This window comes from Desmodus rotundus, chromosome X (assembly GCF_022682495.2).
Source record: "Desmodus rotundus isolate HL8 chromosome X, HLdesRot8A.1, whole genome shotgun sequence".
Lineage (NCBI taxonomy): Eukaryota > Metazoa > Chordata > Mammalia > Chiroptera > Phyllostomidae > Desmodus > Desmodus rotundus.
In genome coordinates, this window is record NC_071400.1 from 3511783 (window position 1) to 3534937 (window position 23155).

The following is a 23155-nucleotide window of genomic DNA, read 5'->3' on the forward strand; positions in this document are numbered from 1 at the left end:
ATCTTTCAACATTTTGAATATACTCGTACAAGTCCACTCTCTCATGGCCTGTAATATTTCTAGTGAGAAATTCACTGACAGCTTAATGGGGGTTCCTTTGTAGGTAACTTTCTTCTTTTCTTGGTGCCTTGAAGATTCTTTTTTCATTGATCTTCGACAGTTTAATTGGACAAGGTCTGTAAGCATTGAGAGAATAGAGCTCTGTGGACTTCTAAGTCCATGTCCTTCCTCAGGTTTGGGATGTTCTCAGTTATTATTTCTTTAAACAAACTCTCTTCCTTCTTCTCCCTCTTTTCTCCTTCTGGTACCCTGATTATTCTGATGTTTGTCTTGCTATGGTCTCTCATAGCTCATGTAGCCTTTTTTTCTCTTTTTAAATCTTTGTTATTTCTTCTCTTCTGTGTTATTTCAAAATCCCTGCCATTCAAGTCACATATCTTTTTTTCTGCTTTACTATACATGATGTCTATCATATTTTTCATCTAATTTATTGAATTTTTCAGCTCCATAATTTCTTTATGTGTTTTCTTATGGTTTTAATCTCTTGTTAAGTAACTCATTTTGTTCATATATTTAACTCCAAATTTCATTAAATTGTGTTTCTGAGTTTTCTTGTACCTTGTTTTTTACCTGCTATTTTTCATTATCAGTTAGATTGACATATTCCATGACTTTAAGCTCAGTTGCTGAAGAATTATTCTCTTTTTGTGATTCCATATTTTCTTGATTTTTAAATTTTCCTTTTAGTTATGTGTTAGTGCTTTTGCTTTTTAAATAGCAGACACCTTCTTAACTCTTTGCTCATTGCCTTCAACAGGTGCGGTGTTACCTTCAATGACATTGTTATTATCTGATTTTCCTCTGTGTTTGTGGAGGTGGAATTGTTCCACTCTTCTTGCTCTCGCATGGTCAAAGCTTTAGACTTTTTTTTGTCTCTGTGGTTCTTACAATTTACCAGGATGGCTATTGTTTTCCAGAAGGTGGCACTATAGCTTAAGTTTGTGGTTTCTCCCTTGCCTAATGCCCCTGGTCTGTTTCCTGAGAGTGATCCCTGTGCCCTCTGAGCTTGATCTCCTGGATGCACTTAGGAGTGCACACAAGGAACAGGCAGCAGAGTGGAAGGAGCTGTGGGTAAAGCACTCAGTGTGTGCACCTCCTGCTCAACACAGTCTCTTTAACGCCCCTATAAGTTCTGTCTTTATTATATTTTATTGATTATGCTATTACAATTATCCTGATTTTTCCTCCTTTCCCCTCTTCCATCTAGCACCCCAGACTCCCTCAGGCAATCCCCCCACCCTTGTTCATGTCCATGGGTCATATGTATAAGTTCTTTGGCTACTCCCTTTCCTATACTGTACTTCACATTCCCATGACTATTCTGTAACTACCTATTTGTACTTTTTAATCCCCTCACCTCTTGCCAATTCCCCCACACCCAACTTCCCATCTCTTTATCTTTAATCTTTGGCACTTTAATTATGATGTGTCTTGGGGTGGACTTCTTTGCATTCGTCTTATTTGGGACTCTCTCCACTTCTATGACTTGCATGTCTATTTCCTTCACCAAATTAAGGAAGTTTTCTTTCATTATTTTTTCAAATAGATTTCAATTTCTTGTTCTTTCTCTTCTCCTTCTGGCACCCCTTTGAAGCGAATGTTGGATTGCTTAAAGTTGTTCCACAGGCTGCTTACACTGTCCTTGTTTTTTTGGATTCTCTTTTCTTTTTGTTGTTCTGAGTGGCTGTTTTTTATTTCCTTTTGTTCCAAATCATTGATTTGATTCTCAGCTTCATTCACTCTACTGTTGTTTCCCCGTCAGTTGGTTTTTATTTCAATTAGTGTATCATTTGTTTCTGACTGGATTTTTTTTATGCTGCTTAGGTTCCTCACTAAGTTCCTTTAGTATCCATATAACCAGTGTTTTGAACTCTGCATCTGATAGATGGCTTATCTCCAGTTTGTTTAGCTCTTTTTCTGGAGTTTTTTCTTTTTCTTTTCTTTTTTTTTTTAAGGGAGTTATAAGTGAGTGTTGTTTTTAAATTAATTAATTAATTTTTTAATTTTTATCTTTTTCTGGAGTTTTGATCTGTTCTTTCATTTGGGCCGTGTTTCTTTGTCTCCTCAATTTGGCAGCCTCCCTGTGTTTGTTTCTGTGTGTTAGGTAGAGCTGCTATAACTCCCTGTTGAGTAGCATGGCCTATTTTAAAAGGGTAAAGATTTATATGATCTGAAGAAAAAACAGAGTATAACATGGCCTATTTTAGAAAAAGCACCTGTAAATTTATTATAGTACCTCCACCCATATCACATTAATAGATGACATTCAAGATAACATGGGTAAATTGTTTGGAGTTAAAGATTTCACTAACATATTCTATTCAGTAACGCATTGACAGGAGAGAGATATACTTATCCAACTCCCATGTACTTTGCTCCACTACAGGTACTATGGAACAAACCCGGACCTGCTCCTGATATCTAGGAGATGGAACTAAGCACCCACAGTACAATCAGACCCTTACTTCCAGTTGAAGATGACATCCACTTACATTAACCCCTATACTGTTTCTGTGCCTCTTCCTTATTTGAGAAGTTCCTACCTTTGCCATTGATGACACATTGCCAGTGTTAACACAACCACAGGTGTATCACCCTAGCCTTAGATTATGTTCTGGTTCATAAAGGAGAGTTCTGTGCACTAATAACAGACCTGCTGCATGTGGATAGACAAGACTCACCATGTGTTATAGATAGACAGAAACATGCACCAAAGGGTTCATAATTTTACCATAGAGACTAAACACACAGAACAACTCAAAATCTGTGGGGGTTTTGCTGATATATTTTCTTAGCTTTTCCCCAATAAATGGGCAGATTAGCTTCAAATTGATTTTGAAATCCTAGTTTGTGCTCTTATATGATTCTGAGTCCTAAAGAAAATTTATTACTGGCTCAAAACTGAGGCATTATGAAATAAAATAGAGTTTAGATTATAAGGTGCCTGAGGGACAACTGTAACTGAACAGCAGTAAATTTTAAAAAATGAAAAAAATATAAAAAATAAAAAACCTGAGGTCAAAGAATGGACTTTTACATAATTTAGCCAAAGATGACCTCTGCATATTGACTGATAGGCTGTTTATTTCTTCACTGCAACCTGGAAACTATTGGTTCAAAAACCTGACAGCACAAAAATCAAATTTTTACACATCAGTTATTTTTTTTAGATAAGCCAAACAGTGTATCATGGTGGCATAAGTTGTTTGTTCTCTCTCTCCCCCTTTTTAAATAACTGTTTAGATCTCCATATATGAATAAATGTACCTCAGCATTCTATGCCAAAGGACCTGGGAGGACTCTTGCCCAACTGTGCATCTGAAAATACACAAACAAGACCTTGTTATGACCTAAAGCTTAAAGGGAGTTGGAGAAACTACCTCAATGCCACGTACCATGGTTGGTGAAAAAAACAAAAAAACAAAACTGGAGAGTGCTGACCTGGACACATATCCATGGGTAAGAGAGCATCTGTAGAAGCCTGGCCTGACTTAGGGGAGGTTCCAGTACAACATCAGAGTGGAATGGAGACTAATTTGAAAGCACAGGAGAGGCAGGGTCTCAGCTAGAGCTGCCACTTTGCCAAAGCCACATTACAGGGGAATAAGCTGTCTGCCATGGGCAGCAGCAACCTCTCCAACAGAAGAGGTGGAAAGCAATAGCTTACTTCTCTTGTAAAGAAGGTGGACCCCTAGAGCAGGGGATATAAAGAAAAGAACAAACAAATGGGACTTCATCAACATAAAAAGCTTCTGCACAGCTAAAGAAAACATCAGCAAAATGAAAAGGAAACCAACTGTATGGGAAAATATATTTGCCAATGATATCTTGGACAAGGGTTTGATCGCCAAAATACATAAAGAACTCACATGACTCCACTCCAGGAAGACAAACGATTCAATTTTTAAAAATGGGCAAAGGGCCTGAATAGACACTTCTCCAAGGAAGACATACAGAGGGCCCAGAGACATATGAAAGGATGCTCAGCATCACTAGCCATCAGAGGGATGCAAATTAAAACCACAATGAGATACCACCTCACACCAGTCAGAATGGCCAAAATAAACAAATCAACAGAAAACAAGTGCTGGCAAAGTTGTGGAGAAAAGGGAACCCTAGTACACTGTTGGTGGGAATGCAGACTGGTGAGGCCACTGTAGAAAACAGTATGGAATTTCCTCAGAAAACTAAAAATGGAACTGCCCTTTGACCTGGCAATTCCACTGCTGGGATTATACCCTAAGAATCCTGAAACACCAATTCAAGAGAACCTGTGAACCCCAATATTTATAGCAGTGCAATTTACAATAGCCAAGTGTTGGAAGCAACCAAAGGTCCCATCAGTAAATGAGTGGAAAAAAACTGGTACATTTACACAATGGAATTCTACATAGCAGAAAGATAGAAGGAGATCCTACCCTTCGTGACAGCATGGATGGACCTTGAAAGCATTATGCTAAGTGAAATAAGCCAGGCAGTGAAAGACAAATACCATATGATCTCACCTGTAAGTGGATCCTAATCAACAAAATAAAAAAGGAAGCAAAATAGAACCAGAGACATTGAAATAAGGAACAAAGTGACAGTTACCAGAGGGGAGGGGAAGAGGGATAATGGGGGGAAATAGGGGAGGGTCATCAAGGAACATGTATAAAGGACACATGGACAAAGCCAAAGGCAACAGGATTGAATGGGGGGTGGGGAAGGGTGGGATGGGTGGATTGGTTGGGGGGGGAATGGAGAGAACTGTTTTTGAACAACAACAACAACAACAAAAATAAATAAATAAATAAATAAATAAATAAATAAATAAAAGGTGGAAAGTGGTCAAAGACTGCCCAGCTACCACAGTTTTGCATTTAATGGGTATAGAAACCTGTTTGCCCCAGCAGCACCCTCATTTCTGAGGAGGGACTGTCATAATTGAAAGGGAAGAGAAATAGAAGGAAGCAGATAATATTGAAGGGGATTAAAGGAATGTGGTTCCTGCTGTCTGCTTCAGGATTTTGGCAGTGAGTTAATCCACAGACCTCTAGGAATACCCTACTGGAAGAACCAACATCAGGCCTGTGGGCATCCCCAAAGTCCCACATGCTAATTCCATACATCTCTCCCATTCTTCTGCTGGCTCTTTGTGCATGCTCTGAAGTTTATCCACAGAGCAAGCTCCAGTACTCAGGGAGTGTGCTCAGAAAATAGGCCATTGTAAGTGGGCAAGGGAAAAACCACAAACAAGCTATAGCGCCACCTTCTCGAATACAAAATAAAGGCTTCTAATAGCCATCCTGGTGAATTATACAAACCAAAGAAGAAATAAAAGCTTAGTTAAGGAGATTGCTGTTACTTCAAAGGCAAAAGCAAAAGTGCATAGGTTCAAACAATATAAAAAATTAAGTGGTATATCACAAAAAGCAAATAATAATTCTTTAACAACTGATTTCAAAGGAACAAAACATTGGAACATGAATAATTCAAAATAGCTGTAATGAATAAATTTAATAAGCTACAAGTAAGCTCAGAGACAATTCAATAAAATCATCAATTAAATTAATAAACAAAAAGTGTTATTTACCAAAGAGATTGGAATTATAAAAATGAACCCAACATAAGTTCTGGAGCTAAAGAATTCAATGAACCAGATAAAGAACACAATAGATTTTGTCCATGTGTCCTTTTTTTTTTTTTTAAAGATTTTATTTACTTGTAGAGAGGGAAAGGGAGGAAGAGACAGAGTGAAACATCAATAGGTCGCCTCTTGCATGCCCCCAACTGAGAACCTGGCCTGCAACCCAGGCATGTGCCCTGACTGGGAACTGAACCAGCGACCTTTCAGTTTGCAGACTGATGCTCAATCCACTGAGCCACCCCAGCTAGGGCTGTCCATGTGTCCTTTATAGTAGTTCCTGAAAACCCTTCATGGACAAAACCAAGGGGGAGGGTGGAAGCAAGGGAGGGAGGTGGGTTTGGATGGGGTGGGGTGAGGGGTGAGGAGAAAATGCAGACAACTGTAATTGAACAACAATAACATAATTAAAAAAAACTCACCACTAAAAAAAGAACACATTAGAGATTATCTGTAGTGGGATAGACCAGGTGGATGAATGAAAAAAATTACTTGGAGCATAGAAATATAGAAATAACACAGAAGAGGTGAGGCAACTAAGAATTGAGGGTAGAAAGCCAATAGGAACTATTGAATTCCATCAGAAAGGCAAATTATAAGAATATTTAAGGTTCCATATGAAGAAAGGGGAAAGAAAGCAGAGAGTTTATTTTTCAAAGACAATAGCTGGGAAATCCCAAAAGTCCAGGGAAAGATTTGGACATAGAAATTCACAACATGAATAGAACACCCTAGTTTCTCAATCCAGAAGAGGCTCTCCAATACAAGCTATAATGAAACTGTCAGAAATCATTGATGAAAAATGAATCTTAAAGGCAGCCAGGAAAAAATTAAGTAACTTGAAGAGAAATCCCCATTAGGCTATCAACGGATTTCTCGGCAGAAACCGTACAGACACATATTCAAAGTGTCGAAAGACATAAATTTCCAGCCAAAAAAACATTATCCAGCAAATTTATCCTTCAGATATGAAGGAGAAATAAAGGCTTTCTGAAACCATAAATGAGGAGGTTCAATACCACCAGCCCTGCATAGCAAGAAATGCTGGAAGGAGTTCTTTAAGCTAAAAGGTGGCATGAAAACATGTAAAAGTACACAACACACTTGTGAGGGTGAAGAATAGTCAGCTGCAAAACTCCTTCCCCCCAGGAGCATGGGGTCTCGATCCCACACAGGGATCCCCAACCCAGAGCAACAGAGATGGGAGGAGGAGCAGGCACAGCCTCTGGTGGTGAAAATCAGTGGGGATTTAATCCACCTGGGAGAGAAGGGTGTCAGCTGGAGACCCAGACACCACCTCCCCAGTTGTTGGCATAGGTAGTTAGCTAGTCATTAATAAAGAGGGGGCACAAAGGGAATCAGACACTGAGCTTACTAAACTAAGGAGCTGAATAGAATACATAATAAACTGGAAAGCTGAATCGGATGGTAGGACAGCGTTCCATTAAGCTTGATTTAGTAGGAAGCTACAGCATTTACAGACTCATTCACATGCTCCAGGGACCACCGCTAAAGAGTCTTGATCCTACAAGCAGGCAGGAAAGCCTCCCAGGGTACTCAAGGGTACCCAGGGTACTCAAGCTCCCAGCTGGGAACTGTATTATTGGAGGGAGGAGGAGGAGAAATTCCTCTGCCAAGCACATGCACAGTAGAAACCAGATGACGTGACAGAAAGTTTGGACATGTACGATAGAAGTCGAGATGGGCAGGAGGAGGTGCTTCTATATTCAGGCATGTGCAGTAGAAGCAAAAATGGTGACATGATAGGGTGGACTCCGGCCTTGGAAAATCTAAGAAAAGAATCAGACTCGGTAGGGGGCACAGAACTCCAGTGGGTCAAGGAAAAGTGTAGTAAAAATAACTTTACATACCATATGTTGTTAACAAATTTATGACATAAAAAGAGGTAAATGGTAATATGAACAGTATACAAGGGAGGAGCCAAAGAATGGAACTTTTATGTCATTCAAAGACAAGTTGTTGTCACCCTAAAATGAACTATTTTATGTATGAGATGTTTCATGTAATTCACAAGTTAATGATAAAGCAAAAACTTAGATTAGACGCACAAAAGACAAATGAATGAATAAGAGAATACCACCAGAGATACAAACCATTTTACAAAAACAGGCAGAGGTAGAGGTGAGTAACATAAAAGTGAGAAAAGTAAGTGGAAGCTAGTAAAACTGCCTTTACCTAGGAAACTAGGCAATTAAGAAATATACTGCATTCCTGAAAGGATTGCAGCAATTAGTGCCACTACCAAGGACTTGAAAGGTTTAGGAGTAATGATTCCCACCACATCCCCTTAACCTACAGGTCAGACACCAGCCAACCTAACTCTAGAACAGTCTCGTCACAGGAATCCAGGACAAAGGCTAGGGAAAAAACCCACCCCTGGAGAGTTCTTCCTGCGGGGTTTTTGCATGTAGTGTTCTTGTGATTCCATAGAGTGTGAGAATTTTCCTAAGTCCTAGGTCCTCCCATAGACCCTCCCAAGTGATTAGGTTTCCTTGAAATTTCAGTTGCATTTTATAACTAGTCAGACTAAAGTTTCACCCGAGTTCTAATTCTCGATTAGAGGTTAAGTATATAGCAGTGAGCAAAGTATGGAACTATGTCTTAATGGGAGAAGGGTAAAAAAATGAATGTAGACTGTTGTGTTCACCAATTATGCCTTTACCCACGAACTTGCACGTATCCTAGACTCAAACCGTTTCAGGTCATTCCATGGTAGTACTGATATCACTCCTGCTCGCTTTGAGTCAGAGGGAGGCTCACCTTTGACCATGCAGTAAACAAAACTGTCAAACTCTGTTCTCTTGGAGCTTACACCCAATTGGGGAGAGACAGATAGTCATCTCTTCCTGAATATTATAATAGACTTTTTAAAGGAAAATTCTGGTCTTCCTTCAGATGTTGAGTCCACTCATGTAACTTTTAATTCTTTCTTTGTTAATGGGTTGAACAGAGATCTTTTCCTCCTAGTTCAGAGAACCAGGATGGAATGGGAAACCATGTACACCCTAGTTTTGATTAATTTGGCCCATCAGCTTGCCCATACCCTAGGCGAACCACCTAGAAGTAACATTGCCAAGTTTTTTTTTATTTTCAGCCTTGGCAAATCAGAGGCCCTATGCAAAACTGAAAGACTCTAAACTTTTGCCATCGTGGCAAAGAGCCAGAACACTGGAAAAGGGACTGCTGTAAGTTTCAGCATTTCAGATGCTCTCAGCTTTCAAACCAGCTTTTTCAAGGTTCTCCTAATCCCCAGTGATGGTGCTCTGAGAAACTGTAGGTGCTTTTTCCAATCCTTTCTCTTAATTGGCTTTGAGAAACTTGTTTTCAAATTGGAAGGGAAAGTATCTCTATTTTTATTGAGACTGTTGCTACGCTCTGGCTGCTCAATCCCACGGTCATAAAACAGACCCTGCCTCAGTGTAATAAAACAGTTCAAATAGCGGGGATTTCAAATAACCTCAACAGGTTCATATCTCTGAACCTATGTTTTTGTTTGGGCTCTTTAAGGGATATACATTGTTTTCTCCTTAGTTCTTCTGCCTCTACCCATTCATTAGGTAGAGACTTCCTAGAGAACTATCTATCATGCTGGAATATCCTTTCCCCCAAGAGGGGAAGTAATATAATAGTTTGGCATTAACCGTCCAAATGGCCAATTAGGTGAATGAAATGGCTTTTCAACATCTTTTATTTGTTCTATTTTTGACAGTACAGTAGCTGAGTCCAAGAGCACTGATCAATTATCCCTGTTAGACCAATTGCCATTTTCTTTATGGGAATTGTCTTCAACTGGCATCAACAGAATCCACAGTGCACCTTCCGTTATATTTCAAATTGATATTTCAAAACCTCCGCCCCAGATTAATGACTATCTTATAGGCAGAGAGGTCCTTCAATATATAAAGCCTATAATTGTAGATTCCATAACTCAAAGCCTTATTATTATTTGCACTACTCCCTGTAACCTTCCTGTTTTACCTGTGAGAAAGGCAAAGGAGTGGGGGTGGAGATTTGTCCAGGACCTTCAAGCAATAACCCACATTGTTACCCCTTGACACCCTTTTGTTCCTAACCCTCATATGCTGCTAGCATCTGTCCCAACTGGAAGTGAATTCTTCATGGTAACTGATTTACGTAGTGCATTCTTTAGTATCCCAGTTGATGAAGCTAACCAGTACCTTTTTGCTTTCACTTGGGAAGAAAATCAATTTACCTGGATAGTAATGTCTCAGGGTTTTACTGAAAGCCCTTCTTATTTCTCACAAATTCTGAAGACTGATTTGGATAATATAATTTTCCCTAAAGATCCCACCTTATCTCAATATGTGAAGGATTTACTTCTTTGCTCTTCTTCTCGGGTTTCCTCACAAGAAGATAACATCCATTTATTAGAACTTTTGGCCTTAAAATGACAAAGGGTCTCTAAAGGAAAATTATAATTTGTCCGAACTCAGGTTTGACATTTGGGGTATCTGATATTGGAACAAGGACTACATCTGGATCCAGATTGGTTTCGTGATGTCCTAAGTTCCCCAAGGCCAAAACCTAATTGCGTCAATTGCAAGGTTTTCTGGGGTTAGTTGGCTGCTGCCGAAATTGGCTATTCCCAAATCTCTTATGGCAAAACCCCTATATATCTCACTAAAGAATGACAGTGCTGACCCAAGTTTATGGGAAGAACAGGATGACATAGCCATAGCCTTTAAAACTTTAAAGGAGAGGGTTTTTTTTTTTTTTAAGATTTTATTTATTTTTAAAGAGAGGGGAAGGGAGGGAGAACATGGGAGGAAAACATCAATGTGTTGTTGCCTCTCATGCACCGGCTACTGGGGACCTGGTCTGCAACCCAGGCATGTGCCCTGAGTGGGAATCAAACCCAGGACCCTTTGGTTTTCAGGCCTGCACTCAATCCATTGAGCTACACCAGCCAGGGACAAGGCAGAGTTTAATAAACCCACTTCCTCTTGGGCATCCTATCAGATCCCCACCCTCTGGTTTGTTGTACATGAAAAGAAAGGAAATGCCCTTGGGGAACTTGCTCAAACACATGGGGATCACTGCAGACTGGCAGGATACTAGGATACTACAGTCAGCAACTGGACCCTGTGGCTTGCGGATACTTCCTTGCCTTAGAGACATTGCTGCTACTGCTTTCTTGATTAAGGCCACAGAGAAAAATTGTTATGGGTTGTCTTCCAACAATTTTTGTACCTCATGCAGTAGAAGCACTTCTGAATTCTTATCACAACCAGCATCTTTCAGTTAGTTGCCTTACTTTGTATGAAATCTTTTTTAAAATTTTTATTTATTTATTTTTAGAGAGAGGAAGGAAGGGGAAAAGAGAGGGAGAGAAACATCAACACGTGGTTGCCTCTCACGCACCCCCAACTGGGGACCCCATCTACAACCCAGGCATTTGTCCCAACTGGGTTCGATTAACCAGCAACCCCTCGGTTCACAGGCTGACGCTCAATCCACTGAGCCACACCAGCCAGGGCTGTATGAAATCTTTTTGTTGAATGATTCCTATATGACTCTTTCACATAATACCCTTAATTCAGCTAGTCTTCTCCCTTCTAAAACTGATGAAGTACTTCTTAACTGCTTGCCGCTGTTATTTCACCTCCTGACTCCTCATGAGGATTCACGGGAGACTCCCCTAGGTAAAGCTTCTTTCTTATGGTTTACAGATGGTTCATATAAAAAATTAAAATGGTAAGTACTGTGCTGTTTATGCCATTGTAAACCCTTTTGAAGTCATCAAGGCAGCATGTTTGCATATGGCCACTTCAGCACAAGCTTGCCCTCACTCAAGCTTGCATTTTAGCAAAGAGTAAACCTGTCAACATTTATACTGACAGTAGTATATGCCTTTGGAGTAGTTCATGACTTTGGATGTTATGGAAGCGATGTGATTTCCGTAACGTCAATGGAGTTAAAATTAATAATGGTTCATATGTTCAGGAATTATAGGATGCTATACTTTTACCTGATGCTTTAGCTATTATTAGGACATTGTAAACTTGACTCCCTAGAACCTAAAGGAAATCATCTCGCTGACATTTTTGTTAAGAAGGCTGCCCTTAAAGGCATCAGCTGCAGTCAATTCTGTCATGGTCCAAAGCGGTGTTTCCCTAGTTGATACCTTAGAAAAACTGGCCAACAATGAGCTTCTGAAAAATAAAAATGAGATTGGAAATCCAACAACTGCTGGTTTGATAAAAAAAAGACAAAGCTCTGATTTGGACCAAATAATAACCCAGTCCTACCAGAAACTCTAAAATTTCTACTCCTGACTACTGTACGTACATGAAACTATAAGCTACTGACAAAATGATAGCATTTATGAATCAATATTGGTGGAGAGATATTAACAAGGCCACAAAAAATTGCCTACCTTAAGTCTCCCACCTGGGCAAAAAGAAAAACCTGTTTGCACTGCCCCTGGAGAATTTAAATTACCTAATGGACCACTTGAGGTTTGGCAAATAGATTTTATACAGCTTCCCTTGTTTCATGGATATAAATATGGTTTAGTCATCATATGTATGTTTTCTCACTGGCCTGAAGCTTTGCTTGTAGATAAGCTAATGTCCCTGCAGTGGCTAAAGCTCTGCTGGAGGAGATTATTCCTATTTGGGGAACTCCGTTTGAACTCCACAGTGATCCAGGACCACATTTTCCTGGTCAAATGCTACAATAAGTCTATGCTATATGGCCAGTTGTACATCATTTTCGCTGTGCTTACAATCCTTAATCTTCAGGTCTAGTTGAATGTACTAATGATATTATTAAGGTTCAATGGGCAAAATCTGTAGAAACTCCTCAAATATCCAGCCAAAAGCATTGCCATTATTTCTTTTAAATCTCAGATCTACCTCTTTTGGGACTCATAAGCTTCCACCTTTAGAAAGAATTACAGAATACCCCACTGATTTGGCTCCTGCTTCTTTTGATCCACATTTGGGAAAAAAGAGACATACTTCAATATTGTAAAGCCTTAATTGCTTCTAATGAAAATAATCATGCTTTGGGAGAGCAATCTTTTTATAGTGCACTCCAAGGAAATGAAAAACTCAAAATCCACAGCTTACAACCTGGAGATTTTGTTTACTGGAAAAGGCGCCTCATAAAAGATTCCCTCCATCCTTGCTGGAAGGGCATCAGTACTGCTGACTAACCCTTGCGTTGCTACACTCCAGGGAGTAGACTCCGGATACATGGGCCACTCCTAAAGAAGGCACCAAAGCCTGACTGCAATTGCACACAGTCTGATCACCTCAAACTAAAGCTGTCAGAAGTTAAAGCGGGCGACCTCTGAAGGAAATGAATTACCAAAAAGATTGAATCAGGCCTGCACAACTCTTTTCTTACTATTCATTTTATTCATTTTTGTTTCCCTTGGAAGGAACATGCCCTTGTTTACATTTCCTAAGCCATTGTGAAAGGGGGGAACCTTTGTGGTTATTGAATCTGCTATCAAGAACTTTGATCTCTCCAAGATATTAATGGTCCTTGTTTCATTATCTACACAGTTGAACTACTAGTTTCAATTCATCATGTAGACTGTTGTGTTGTTCTAACTCTGTTTTGAATTCTTCTTGCTGTTAAGTTCTGATCCTGGGTCCTGTTAACCATGGACACAAGCTGTTCCCCATCATTCACTTTTTCCTCTGCTGTGAGGGGACACCTAGAAGAGGTCCTTCCTGACATAGTGGGACAAAGGGCTGCTGAAGTTAGAAGACCCGGCCATTGATCAGTGATGTTTTCAGAGAAAGGGCTCAATCAAAAGGAGAGAATGACAAAGACTAACTGGAACTTTAAGAAAACATAATCAGTCAAGATGACCCCTATCCAGCAAAGCTATCATTTAGAATGGAAGGGCAGATAAAGTGCTTCCCAGATAAGGTCAAGTTAAAGGAGTTCATCATCACCAAGCCCTTATTATATGAAATGTTAAAGGGACTTATGTAAGAAAAAGAAGATAAAAAATAGGAACAGTAAAATGACAATGAACTCACAGTTATTAACAACCGAACCTAAAATAAAAACAAAAGCAAACTAAGCAAACAACTAGAACAGGAACAGAACCACAGAAATGGAGATCACATGGAGGGTTATTAGCGGGGGAGTGAGAGGGGAAGAGAGCGGGAAAGGTACAGGGAATAAGAAGCATAAAAGGTAGATAGAAAACAGACAGGGGGAGATTAAGAATAGTATAGGAAATGTAGAAGCCAAAGAATAAATATATATGACCCATGGACATGAACTAAAGGTCAGGGATGAGGGTGGGAGGGGGTGTACAGGGCAGAGGGGAATAAAGGGGGAGGGGAATGGGACAACTGTAATAGCGTAATCAATAAAGGGTCTATGGGAGGAGCTAGGGCTTCCAGAAGTTCTCGCGCTCTACTTAATCAGAAGAACTTGACACACGAGAACCCTACAGGAAGAACTCTATGTTTATAATAAAGCTCTATGGTTCTAATTTCCCCTTTCCTTAACTTCCTTTCCTTTATAAAAATAATCTCAGCACACAGGCTGGAGTGTTCACGTTGCCTGCCATGTGTGCCTGCACGGGGTTCTAACCCTTTCTTTTTCCCAAAGAAATCCTTTTTGGTGACAAAACACCTAGTTGATGTTATTTTTTCGGTTGACACTGACAAATTGTGGGATATTTCCAAGTCACTGTGAAGGAACGGAAGGCCTAATGGCCACAGCTGTAAAGGTAGTGGTGGCTCTCTTCCTCCCCCGTTAAGAACAATGCTCCTAGCCCTGGCTGGTGTGGCTCAGTGGATTGAGGGCCGGACTGCGAACCAAAGGGTTGCTGGTTTGATTCCCAGACAGGGCACATGCCTGGGTTGTGGGCCAGGTCCCCAGTAGGGGACACGCAAGAGACAACCACACATGGATGTTTCTCTCCCTTTCTTTATCCCTCCTTTCCCCTCTGTCTAAAAATAAAAGATAAATAAAATCTTTTTAAAAAAAGAAAGAAATATGCTCCCAGACAGCAGGGATTTTGTAGAGATTTTCACTGTTCTATCCTCAGATCCTAGGCCAGGGCTGAGCCTCTCTCTTACTGTCTGTTAACAACCTAATGACATCAGGAAACAACGTAAGAGAATCTGGATTTGGGGCCTATTGGGAGAGCAGGAACTAGAAAGCATTATTGTGTCTGTGGAATGTACACACATTGCTATTTTTTGTTGTCTAAAGACAAACCATATAGCATATACTTTGTTGCATAATACATATGCACTATTCGAACCCTTTAATGATATTTTATCATTCTTTTTACCTTGTTTTGTCAACTTTGATACCTACCTTACATCTTCGTTATTGGTCTGAAGGCTACTTGCTGGATAAACAGAAATGTTAAGAAATGAAGATTTCTTGTTCTTTCCACTGTCGTGTCGTACACTTTCAAAACAGTGCGAGGTTAGGACCAGACTCCCGGAGTTTTAGGATATGGGATTAAACTCAATTATTATCATGGGGAAATAAATATACGACCTAGTTCTGGTCTTGCAATTAGGGGTGAGTGGTGGATAATTGCTTTACTACAGCCAAGATACAATCTACATGAGAGCTGAAATAGTCTTTTTTTAGTCAACTGTGTTGTGGCTACGGCCCAGTCTTCTGACTAAAAGGAGTTGTAAGAAGTGGTAAAGATACCTAAAACACAGACTAGTATTCTAAAGTCAGTGTTATTTTGTTGCTGCAATCCATTTCCCAATTAGAAAAAAAAAAGGAAAAGGATCCCTACAACAAAAATCAAAATAACTCCCACATGGTTTAAAGTTTACTCTTCATTTTGAATTAAAAAAAAACACAAAAATCAATGCTGGTATTGACTATGGTTATATTTGCAGTAAATATATAAAAGAGGCCAGATTTGCACCAAATTTGTGATCGTGTCTGCCTCTGCAGAGAAAGGAAACATTATGGTATTGGGAATTTATTATTTTTATTCTTTACTGATTTTATTTATTTTTAGAGAGGAGGGAGGGAGAAAGAGAGGGAGAGAAACATCAGTGTGTGGTTGCCTTTCACCGGCACCCCCCACTCCCCCACCCCCGGGACCTGGCCTGCAACGGAGGCACGTGCCCTGACTGGGACTAGAACCCGCAACCCTTTGGTTCGCAGGCCGGCACTCAGTCCACTGAGCCACACCAGCCGAATTTATTAGTTTTAATGCTCTAACTTTTAAACAATATAAATCTGTATCTAAAACAAATATGCCAAAATGATGAAATGTGTTCATTTTAGATGAAGGTAAACAAATTTTTGTTATATGTTTTATACTTTTCATATTATGTTTTAATTTTTTCAAGTAAAATACAAAGAGAACTGAAAACAGCAGTATAGCTTATGACTTTATTAATGCTTTCAGAATTGAACAGATCTGGGACATATGCATATGCAACACACAAGTACATAAAGCATCTGAATTAACAATTGAGAAGCATGATAATAGATAAAACTTTAAACTTTGTATTTCACAGAGAATATATATTCTATTTTAATAAAAAGCTTGAATAAACCAATTATTGAAGAGATAAGAAAGCTGATTAAAGATCTACCATCAAAAGTGTCACTGGGATTAGACGGTTGTACAACTTAGTACTAGCTAATGTTTAAGCAACAAATAATTCTAATGCTATTGAAAATATTCCAGACTACAGGTAAATATTGAAAACTCACTAATTAATCTTCTAAGCTAGCACAGTTTTAATTTAATATCTTGATAAAGACAGTGCAAGAAAGAAAATACAATTTTGCTTTGAAATACAAATGCAGTAATTCTAAGTAATATAATGGTAAATAAAGGCCAGCAATATATCATATGATTATGACGCCATGACCAAGTAGGATTTATTCCAGAAATACAAGTTTGGTTCACTATCAAATTCCTACCACTCTAACTCACTATTGTCAACAAATTAAGAGGAAAAATCATGTAATTTTATCAATAGATGCTGAAAAGTCATTTGATAAGATTCGTGAGTCACTGTTAGTAGTAATGCTATATAAAACAGGCATAGAAGAAACTCCCTAAACATGTTGGTAGTTAATGACTACCAATAGCCAAAAGCAAATGTGTTAATTAATAGGGAATGCTAAAAACTGGATGGGCATGCCTGCCATAATCATTATTCAACATTGTTTTGGAGAATCCAGCTAATGTAGTAATAATCAATATAACCAACAAAAAACTATCTCAAAATTATCTCTATTTGCAGGTGAAATGATTGTATATGTAGAAAGTCAAAAATATTTTATTTAAAAAACCCAGTGTAATTTATGGGATTTAGTGAGCTGATGAAATGGAAGGTAAAAATTTTTTAAATCCATAGTCTGTCTCTATTGGCCAGAAGAGCAAATTACAAGTGAACAGGAGAAAATACACCATTAAAAATGGCAAAATATGACAAAAACTGTAAAACTACTCAGAAATAAATGTAATCTGAAATGATGTACCTAGATGAAGAACATTCCAAAAGCAAAAACAAAAGATTTTAATGTGTACTCAAACTCGTGAAAGTATTAATATTACTAACATAATCCTCTAAATACATATGAAAATGTAATTCAATTTTTTAATGTGAAAAGAATGCTTTATATGAAAAAATCAATATCTAAGACAAGTTATATAAAAAAGGAAGAAAAAAAAATCTAATTAGAGGTAACTTGCTTTACCAGAGTCCAAAATTTAAGGTTAAGCCACTATAGTTAAAATAATGTGAACTGGCTCAGAAACTTTAAAATGCGTGATTGATATAATAAATGTGATAGCATCATTTATCCAACATAAACTAAGTGTATAGTTGGATATCTACTTAATACCATATACAAAAGAAATTCCAGTTGGATCAAACAGCAAAACCTCGACTTTTTAGGAAAAAAAATGACTTGGGGTTGGGGCATTCATCTGAAAAAGACAGAAAACCAAAAAGCCCCCCAAAAAGAGAGTAGTCTATCTAAAAATTTTAAAAATTAAAAGTAAAAGATACATTAGTAAAGTCAAAATTAATGATAGGATGGAAAAAATCGTAACACATATGGGCTACAAATGATTAATATTTATCATATAGCAAATATAGTGAGAATTCTTACAAATCTATAAAGGAAAGATCAATGATTCAATAGATAAGAGAACCTAGGAGAAATACTGGCAAATCATAAAAGAGAAAAGTCCAAAAAGCAAACCAAACAACCCCCCCAAAAACAAACAAACAAAAAAAACCTCACTGAGTTTGCCAATTAAAGAAACACCACAAATTTTTCTCCTTTCAGATTTCCAAACATTAAAGAGTGCTGGGAAATGAGAACTTTCATTTGGGATGGCAATTTTGTAACAGCTTTCAAAATTAACATAAGCCTACACAGCAATCCCATTTCTAGGAATCTAACCTATAAAAATAAAAAGCACCAGTATGGATTGAGTAGTGCTTTGGGGAAACACAGAAAGGAAATAAATGACCATTAATAACAGAACGGTTCAATACCATTTTAGTACATAAATACGTACTGTGTATGCAGCTGTTGGAGGGAGGAAAAGATGGAGGGAGGAGAGAAAATGGGTGATTTATTTAATAAATGGGTGGCACAATCAGGTATCCAATGTGAACAGGATGTATAGTTAGATCTGTCTTACACCACATACAAAAATAAATTCCAGAGCAAGAGGGAAATGGGCGCTGTATTTAAATAAATGCTGTGACATGATCAGGTATCTAATGTGAACAAAATGTATTAACTGAACCTGTATCTTAATACTATATATAAAAATAAACCCCAGAGGGAGACGAGGAGAGGGAAAGAAGGTGAGAAAAAGGGAGGAGAGATCTGCAACTATTGATCAGAAGGGATTTCATGGACATGTAAAGTGAGAAAAGCTATTATAGAGAAATGAGGTGGCTTGTCATTTTTATAGAAACAACTGCAACAAACTTCTTGTAAGAGGTTGGGAAAAAATGCAGGATATGCATCATGTTCTTAACACTTGTTATTTGTGGAGAAGAAAGAAGGAAGGTAAGGGAAGTGGGGGGAAGGGTATGGTGTGGGGTTATACCATTAATTTTTGTTTACCTAGTCTTTCATTGTTCCAAAGGTATTGAACACTTTTCAATTTTCTATTAGTACCCAATTTATATTTTTCAATTACATAACAAGGCAATATCGTAGGTACCAAAGTACACTTGGGCAAAACTGTGGAACTAGTCAATGTAAGATCTGGAGGCACAATTAAGTAATGAGTGATATTAAATTCCTGAATCTCTGACACCAAAACTGTTCTCAAAAGTTCACAATTACAAAAAACACAACATACTTTACATTTAATAGTTCCACATATTTTGCAAAGAACACAGAATGAATTTAGGGGGTTTTCACCAAACCATAGACATAAATGTGAATATCATCATCAAACTTAATGAAGTAGACGGACGGCTTGGCCACCACTTGATGGATGAAAATGCCGGTTCTCTTGGACCCATCATCTTTGGCGTGTTCCACCTGCTTGCCCACGAGGCTGTCGACCACTTCTCCAGGCTCGCGTTCAGCTGTAGGGAAATAGTAGTTGGAATCTGGAATGATGCGCAGGTCACCATCTTTGTAGTCATCCAGGAGCGTGTACATGTAAAGGACAGGATCTTTCTCGTAGGTGATGTAAAACCAAGTGTCCATCACGGGGGCTCGCGCCAGGACCATGCCCTTCCATTCATCTTTTCGGCCGTGCTCACCCTCAAACACATGCCCCACAGCCTTGCCAATCAGGGAATCTGCAAGGCGGGAATCAATGCGAGGAGTTGGCACTCTCTCAGGCAGGATCTCGAGCGCTAGAACTCTCTTATCTCGGTGCAGTTCCAGCCCATACACACTATCCTTGCCATCATATTTGATGATGTAGAGAGTGGGCTTCACGGAAACCTGCTCGAGCACGGTGCCCTTCCATTGCTCCACCGGCTCGTTGCCTTCCTTCCAGCCGTGTTGAATGCGGCAGCCCACGATGTTCCTGCGGGTAAGGAAAGTGGGCTTTCGCCGCTGCTTCCTGTGGGTGTGCCTCTTCTTCATCAGGTACGCGGACACACCATCTACGCCCATCGGAGGCACAGTTGGGGGCGACATGGCTCGGGTTTTCAGGACGCTCTGGCAAAGCTGCCTCTTGCCCGACTAAACTGAGCCAAAAATCAGCCCTATGCAATACGAGATCGGTTTTTGTGATCTCTCAGTCCCGGTCAGTCCTCCCTCCACCAAGCACCAAGGATCTCACCAACGCTCGGTACAAACGCTGTGAGTCTAGTCTCGGGTGCTGGGACGGCGTGGGCCTCTTGAGAGTGTCTCTCCCGCCCAGGAGGGGTGTCTGCAGCAGTGGCGGTTGCCGCAGGAGATGGCGCGCTAGCGTGTGCTGCCCGCGCCTCGCTCCCGCCTGGACTCCCAACCCGAAGTCCCAAATTGACCACTTAGCTGTTATCGACGGTGCTGCGGCTGGGAAATGGCGATGGCGACGGAGACCACGGCAAAGGCAGGCGAGCGATCGGAGGGGTGGCTGCGGCGGCGAAGGGCTGCTGGTCCCCGGCGAGTGCGAGGGGCCTCAGCTGCGCAGCGCTGCACTGCTCGGCCTAGCTCTGGCGCGGCGGCTTTTGCCGCTTCGGGAACCGGACCTCCCAGAGCCCGCCCGCGCCTCGGCCCCGCCCCCCGCCATTCCCCCTTCCGCTCCGCCCGCAGCGGCAGGGCGGGTCAGTGCGCGCACCCGCGCTCGGTGCACGGAGTCGCAGGCGCTCCCTCCTTCCTTTCCTCACGCGCCCCCCGACCGCTTCCCTCAAACCGGAGCCAGACTGGCCGGCTCCCCTCCTCCCTTTCTCTGGCCGCCTGTCGCCCGCCAGCCTCCTCCACAGCCGCTCCATCTGCTTTCTATCTTCCAGGAATTCCTCACAAAGCCTTCAAAAAAAAATATAGTAATATCCAACACACACACATACACACGCAGAGTTTGTACATACAAATTATTTGCTTTCAGTTAAAGGGATATGAGACCGGAGAAGAAAAAGCCTCTGTACAGTCCACCATCTTGAGCCAAACTCTCCTTTATATTTTGTATCTGAACGTTCCGTTTTGCTGCTTTTAAAAAAAAAAAAAAATCTGTTTATTTTTGGAATGTAAAAGAAATGTTCGGACATTGTGCAGCTTTTCTACAATTCAGTGAAATAAAACACGAAACTAACCCCAACAGCCTTAATCTTACCATCTCGACATACACAAAATGTTACAATAATGTTGCAATGTCTCTTTCATTAATAAACCTCTGCATATATTTCACAAAACTGCGAGCAGATTTGATGACTTTATAGCTTGTTTTTTCATTTACATCAAACATTTTCCAAGGTTATGAAATATTCTGAAAATGGGATTTTTTAGTGGTTTCATAATGTTCCTTTGTATAGATGGTCCATTATTGATCCTAAATGGCATATCACAGAATGGATAATTAAACTAGTTTACATTCAAATATGGATTTATTGAGCCACTATAAACCATATTTTTAAAGAATATTTAACAACCTGAAGATCTACATATGAGAAAACAACGATGTGCGAAAAAGCAGGATATTGAAACACAATTGTGGCCCCAATTTTGTACAGTTAAAAAAGAAATGTGTTTGTTACATGCATTTGTGGTTTTTCTGATTATAAATGTAGTACATGCTCATAGGGAAAATCCAAAAGATAGCAAAGTGTCCATAATTTCCCTACCTCAAGTCCCAGGGCTGTTACAAGGATTAAGTGAGAATGTCTGTAAAACTTTTATTCCTGTATTCTACTTTATAAGATGGCAATAAAAACCCGGGAAGTCCAGGCCCCTCATTCTCATTCCTTCACCCTTCACTGGCAAGAAGACACCATATCATCATGTGTAAAAAAACAAAAAGGCTATTAATTCATACAGAAATGTAGGAAAGCAGGGGAGAGCGCTCCAAGGCACCAATGCTTGCTGACTCCGCATTTCACTATCTTTCAACACAGGGACAGAAAAACTTAGTTCTCATACCTTTTGATAGCTGATTGGGCAAAATATGTGTGGATTCCCCAACTCCCCATGTTTTCAAGGCCAAGGACTTTGGATACCTCTCCAATACTGTAATACAAGAAATTAATTTCAAGGAAACAAGAAAACTACATGCACTAAAAGGTATTTCCAAACTCTTTAGAGTGGCATAGTGGTGTTTACTTCACACGTATATGTGATCTACACACCGAAACTTAGAAGGTATGTGTAAATGTCGTGTCATTATGTTTCACAAATAAAGTCCCCCAGGTAATCCCCCAGGACAAGGATGTGCCAAGCTCTTTTTGCTTAGAAGAGCAGTTGACAAGTGACAGAAGACCACCCACGGGGCACACAAAGGCAGGGAAAACAATTTACTCAGGCTCTTTGGCTGCACACTTTAATAAAGTTCTTGCTCACAACCCCACAAAGCAGCCTGAGGAGATAAAAGAATTTTTAATATTCTTTCCTCTTTAAAACTATAATGTTGATGTTTAGATTATTCTCTAACATTATGGATTCAGTGGGCCTTACCACACTATGATATAATGTTTACTTTGTATGTCTGCCCACTAGACTATAAACCCTATTCGAGAAAGGCCTTTTATCTCGCAACTGAAGTGCCTTACACAGAATAGGTACTCAATAAATATTTGTTAAACGAATAAATAAGTGGTTTCAGCTGTTCTGTTCCAACCCAAAGAAATCCTCCCGAATGAAACAAGTAGTCTTACACAAGCCCCTGGAGACTGGAGCCCTGGTCACTTAAACTCTCCCACAGCAGCTTTATTTATTCTTACAAAACATCCACATCACTGACCCTGTGAATATGTGTCCGTGAGTCTGAACATTATCAGGAGAGCACCATCAACCTGCAATATACGTATAATATCTACCTCAAAGGGCAGCTGTGAAGATTGAATGAGATAATGACAAGTGAGTATCTCAGCACGTGAACTGATTCACGCTAGGGTATTTTGAAGTCTCCTAACCGAGTCCTTTTCTCTTATCAGGACTGTCTACAAACCACAGAGTTCATGCCCCACCTCTGAACTTGTACTCCATTTTACACTCCAGCCCTCTTGGCCAGGGCGTGAGGCTGAATCAAGGCGGTACTGTTGACAGGATTTTGTCCCATACAGCCAGTTGCAGAGCAGTCTTTCAACTGCTGTGAGTGACCAGAGGCCTAAAATCTGGATAAATAAAAAAGTATTTGAAGTAATTTTGGGATCTACAGTGTTAATTTATAACCGGAGGGGTGGTAGAGATAGGCGTCAATTTTGTTACTTCCATTGTACAAGGAAAATTATAATTTATGCCAAGAAGTATTGGGTTGGCCATAAAGTCCATTTAGTTTTCTTCCATAAAAGACACATTTTTCATTTTCACAAATAACTGATTTGATTT

General features: G+C 39.8%; 1 protein-coding gene across 1 annotated transcript; it reads right to left on the minus strand.

The window, feature by feature from the left end:
- Nucleotides 1-17609: 17609 nt before the first annotated feature.
- SPIN4 (spindlin family member 4) lies at nt 17610-20356 on the minus strand. The gene has a single exon (XM_045191288.3). The coding sequence runs from the start codon at nt 19829-19831 to the stop codon at nt 19082-19084; it is 750 nt and encodes a 249-aa protein (XP_045047223.1). The 5' UTR covers nt 19832-20356; the 3' UTR covers nt 17610-19081.
- Between the last annotated feature and the right edge of the window lie 2799 nt (nt 20357-23155).

Bases quoted from the DNA above. Each gene is read 5' to 3' on its own strand.
- SPIN4 (XM_045191288.3), bottom strand. From the start codon at position 19,831: ATGTCGCCCCCAACTGTGCCTCCGATGGGCGTAGATGGTGTGTCCGCG.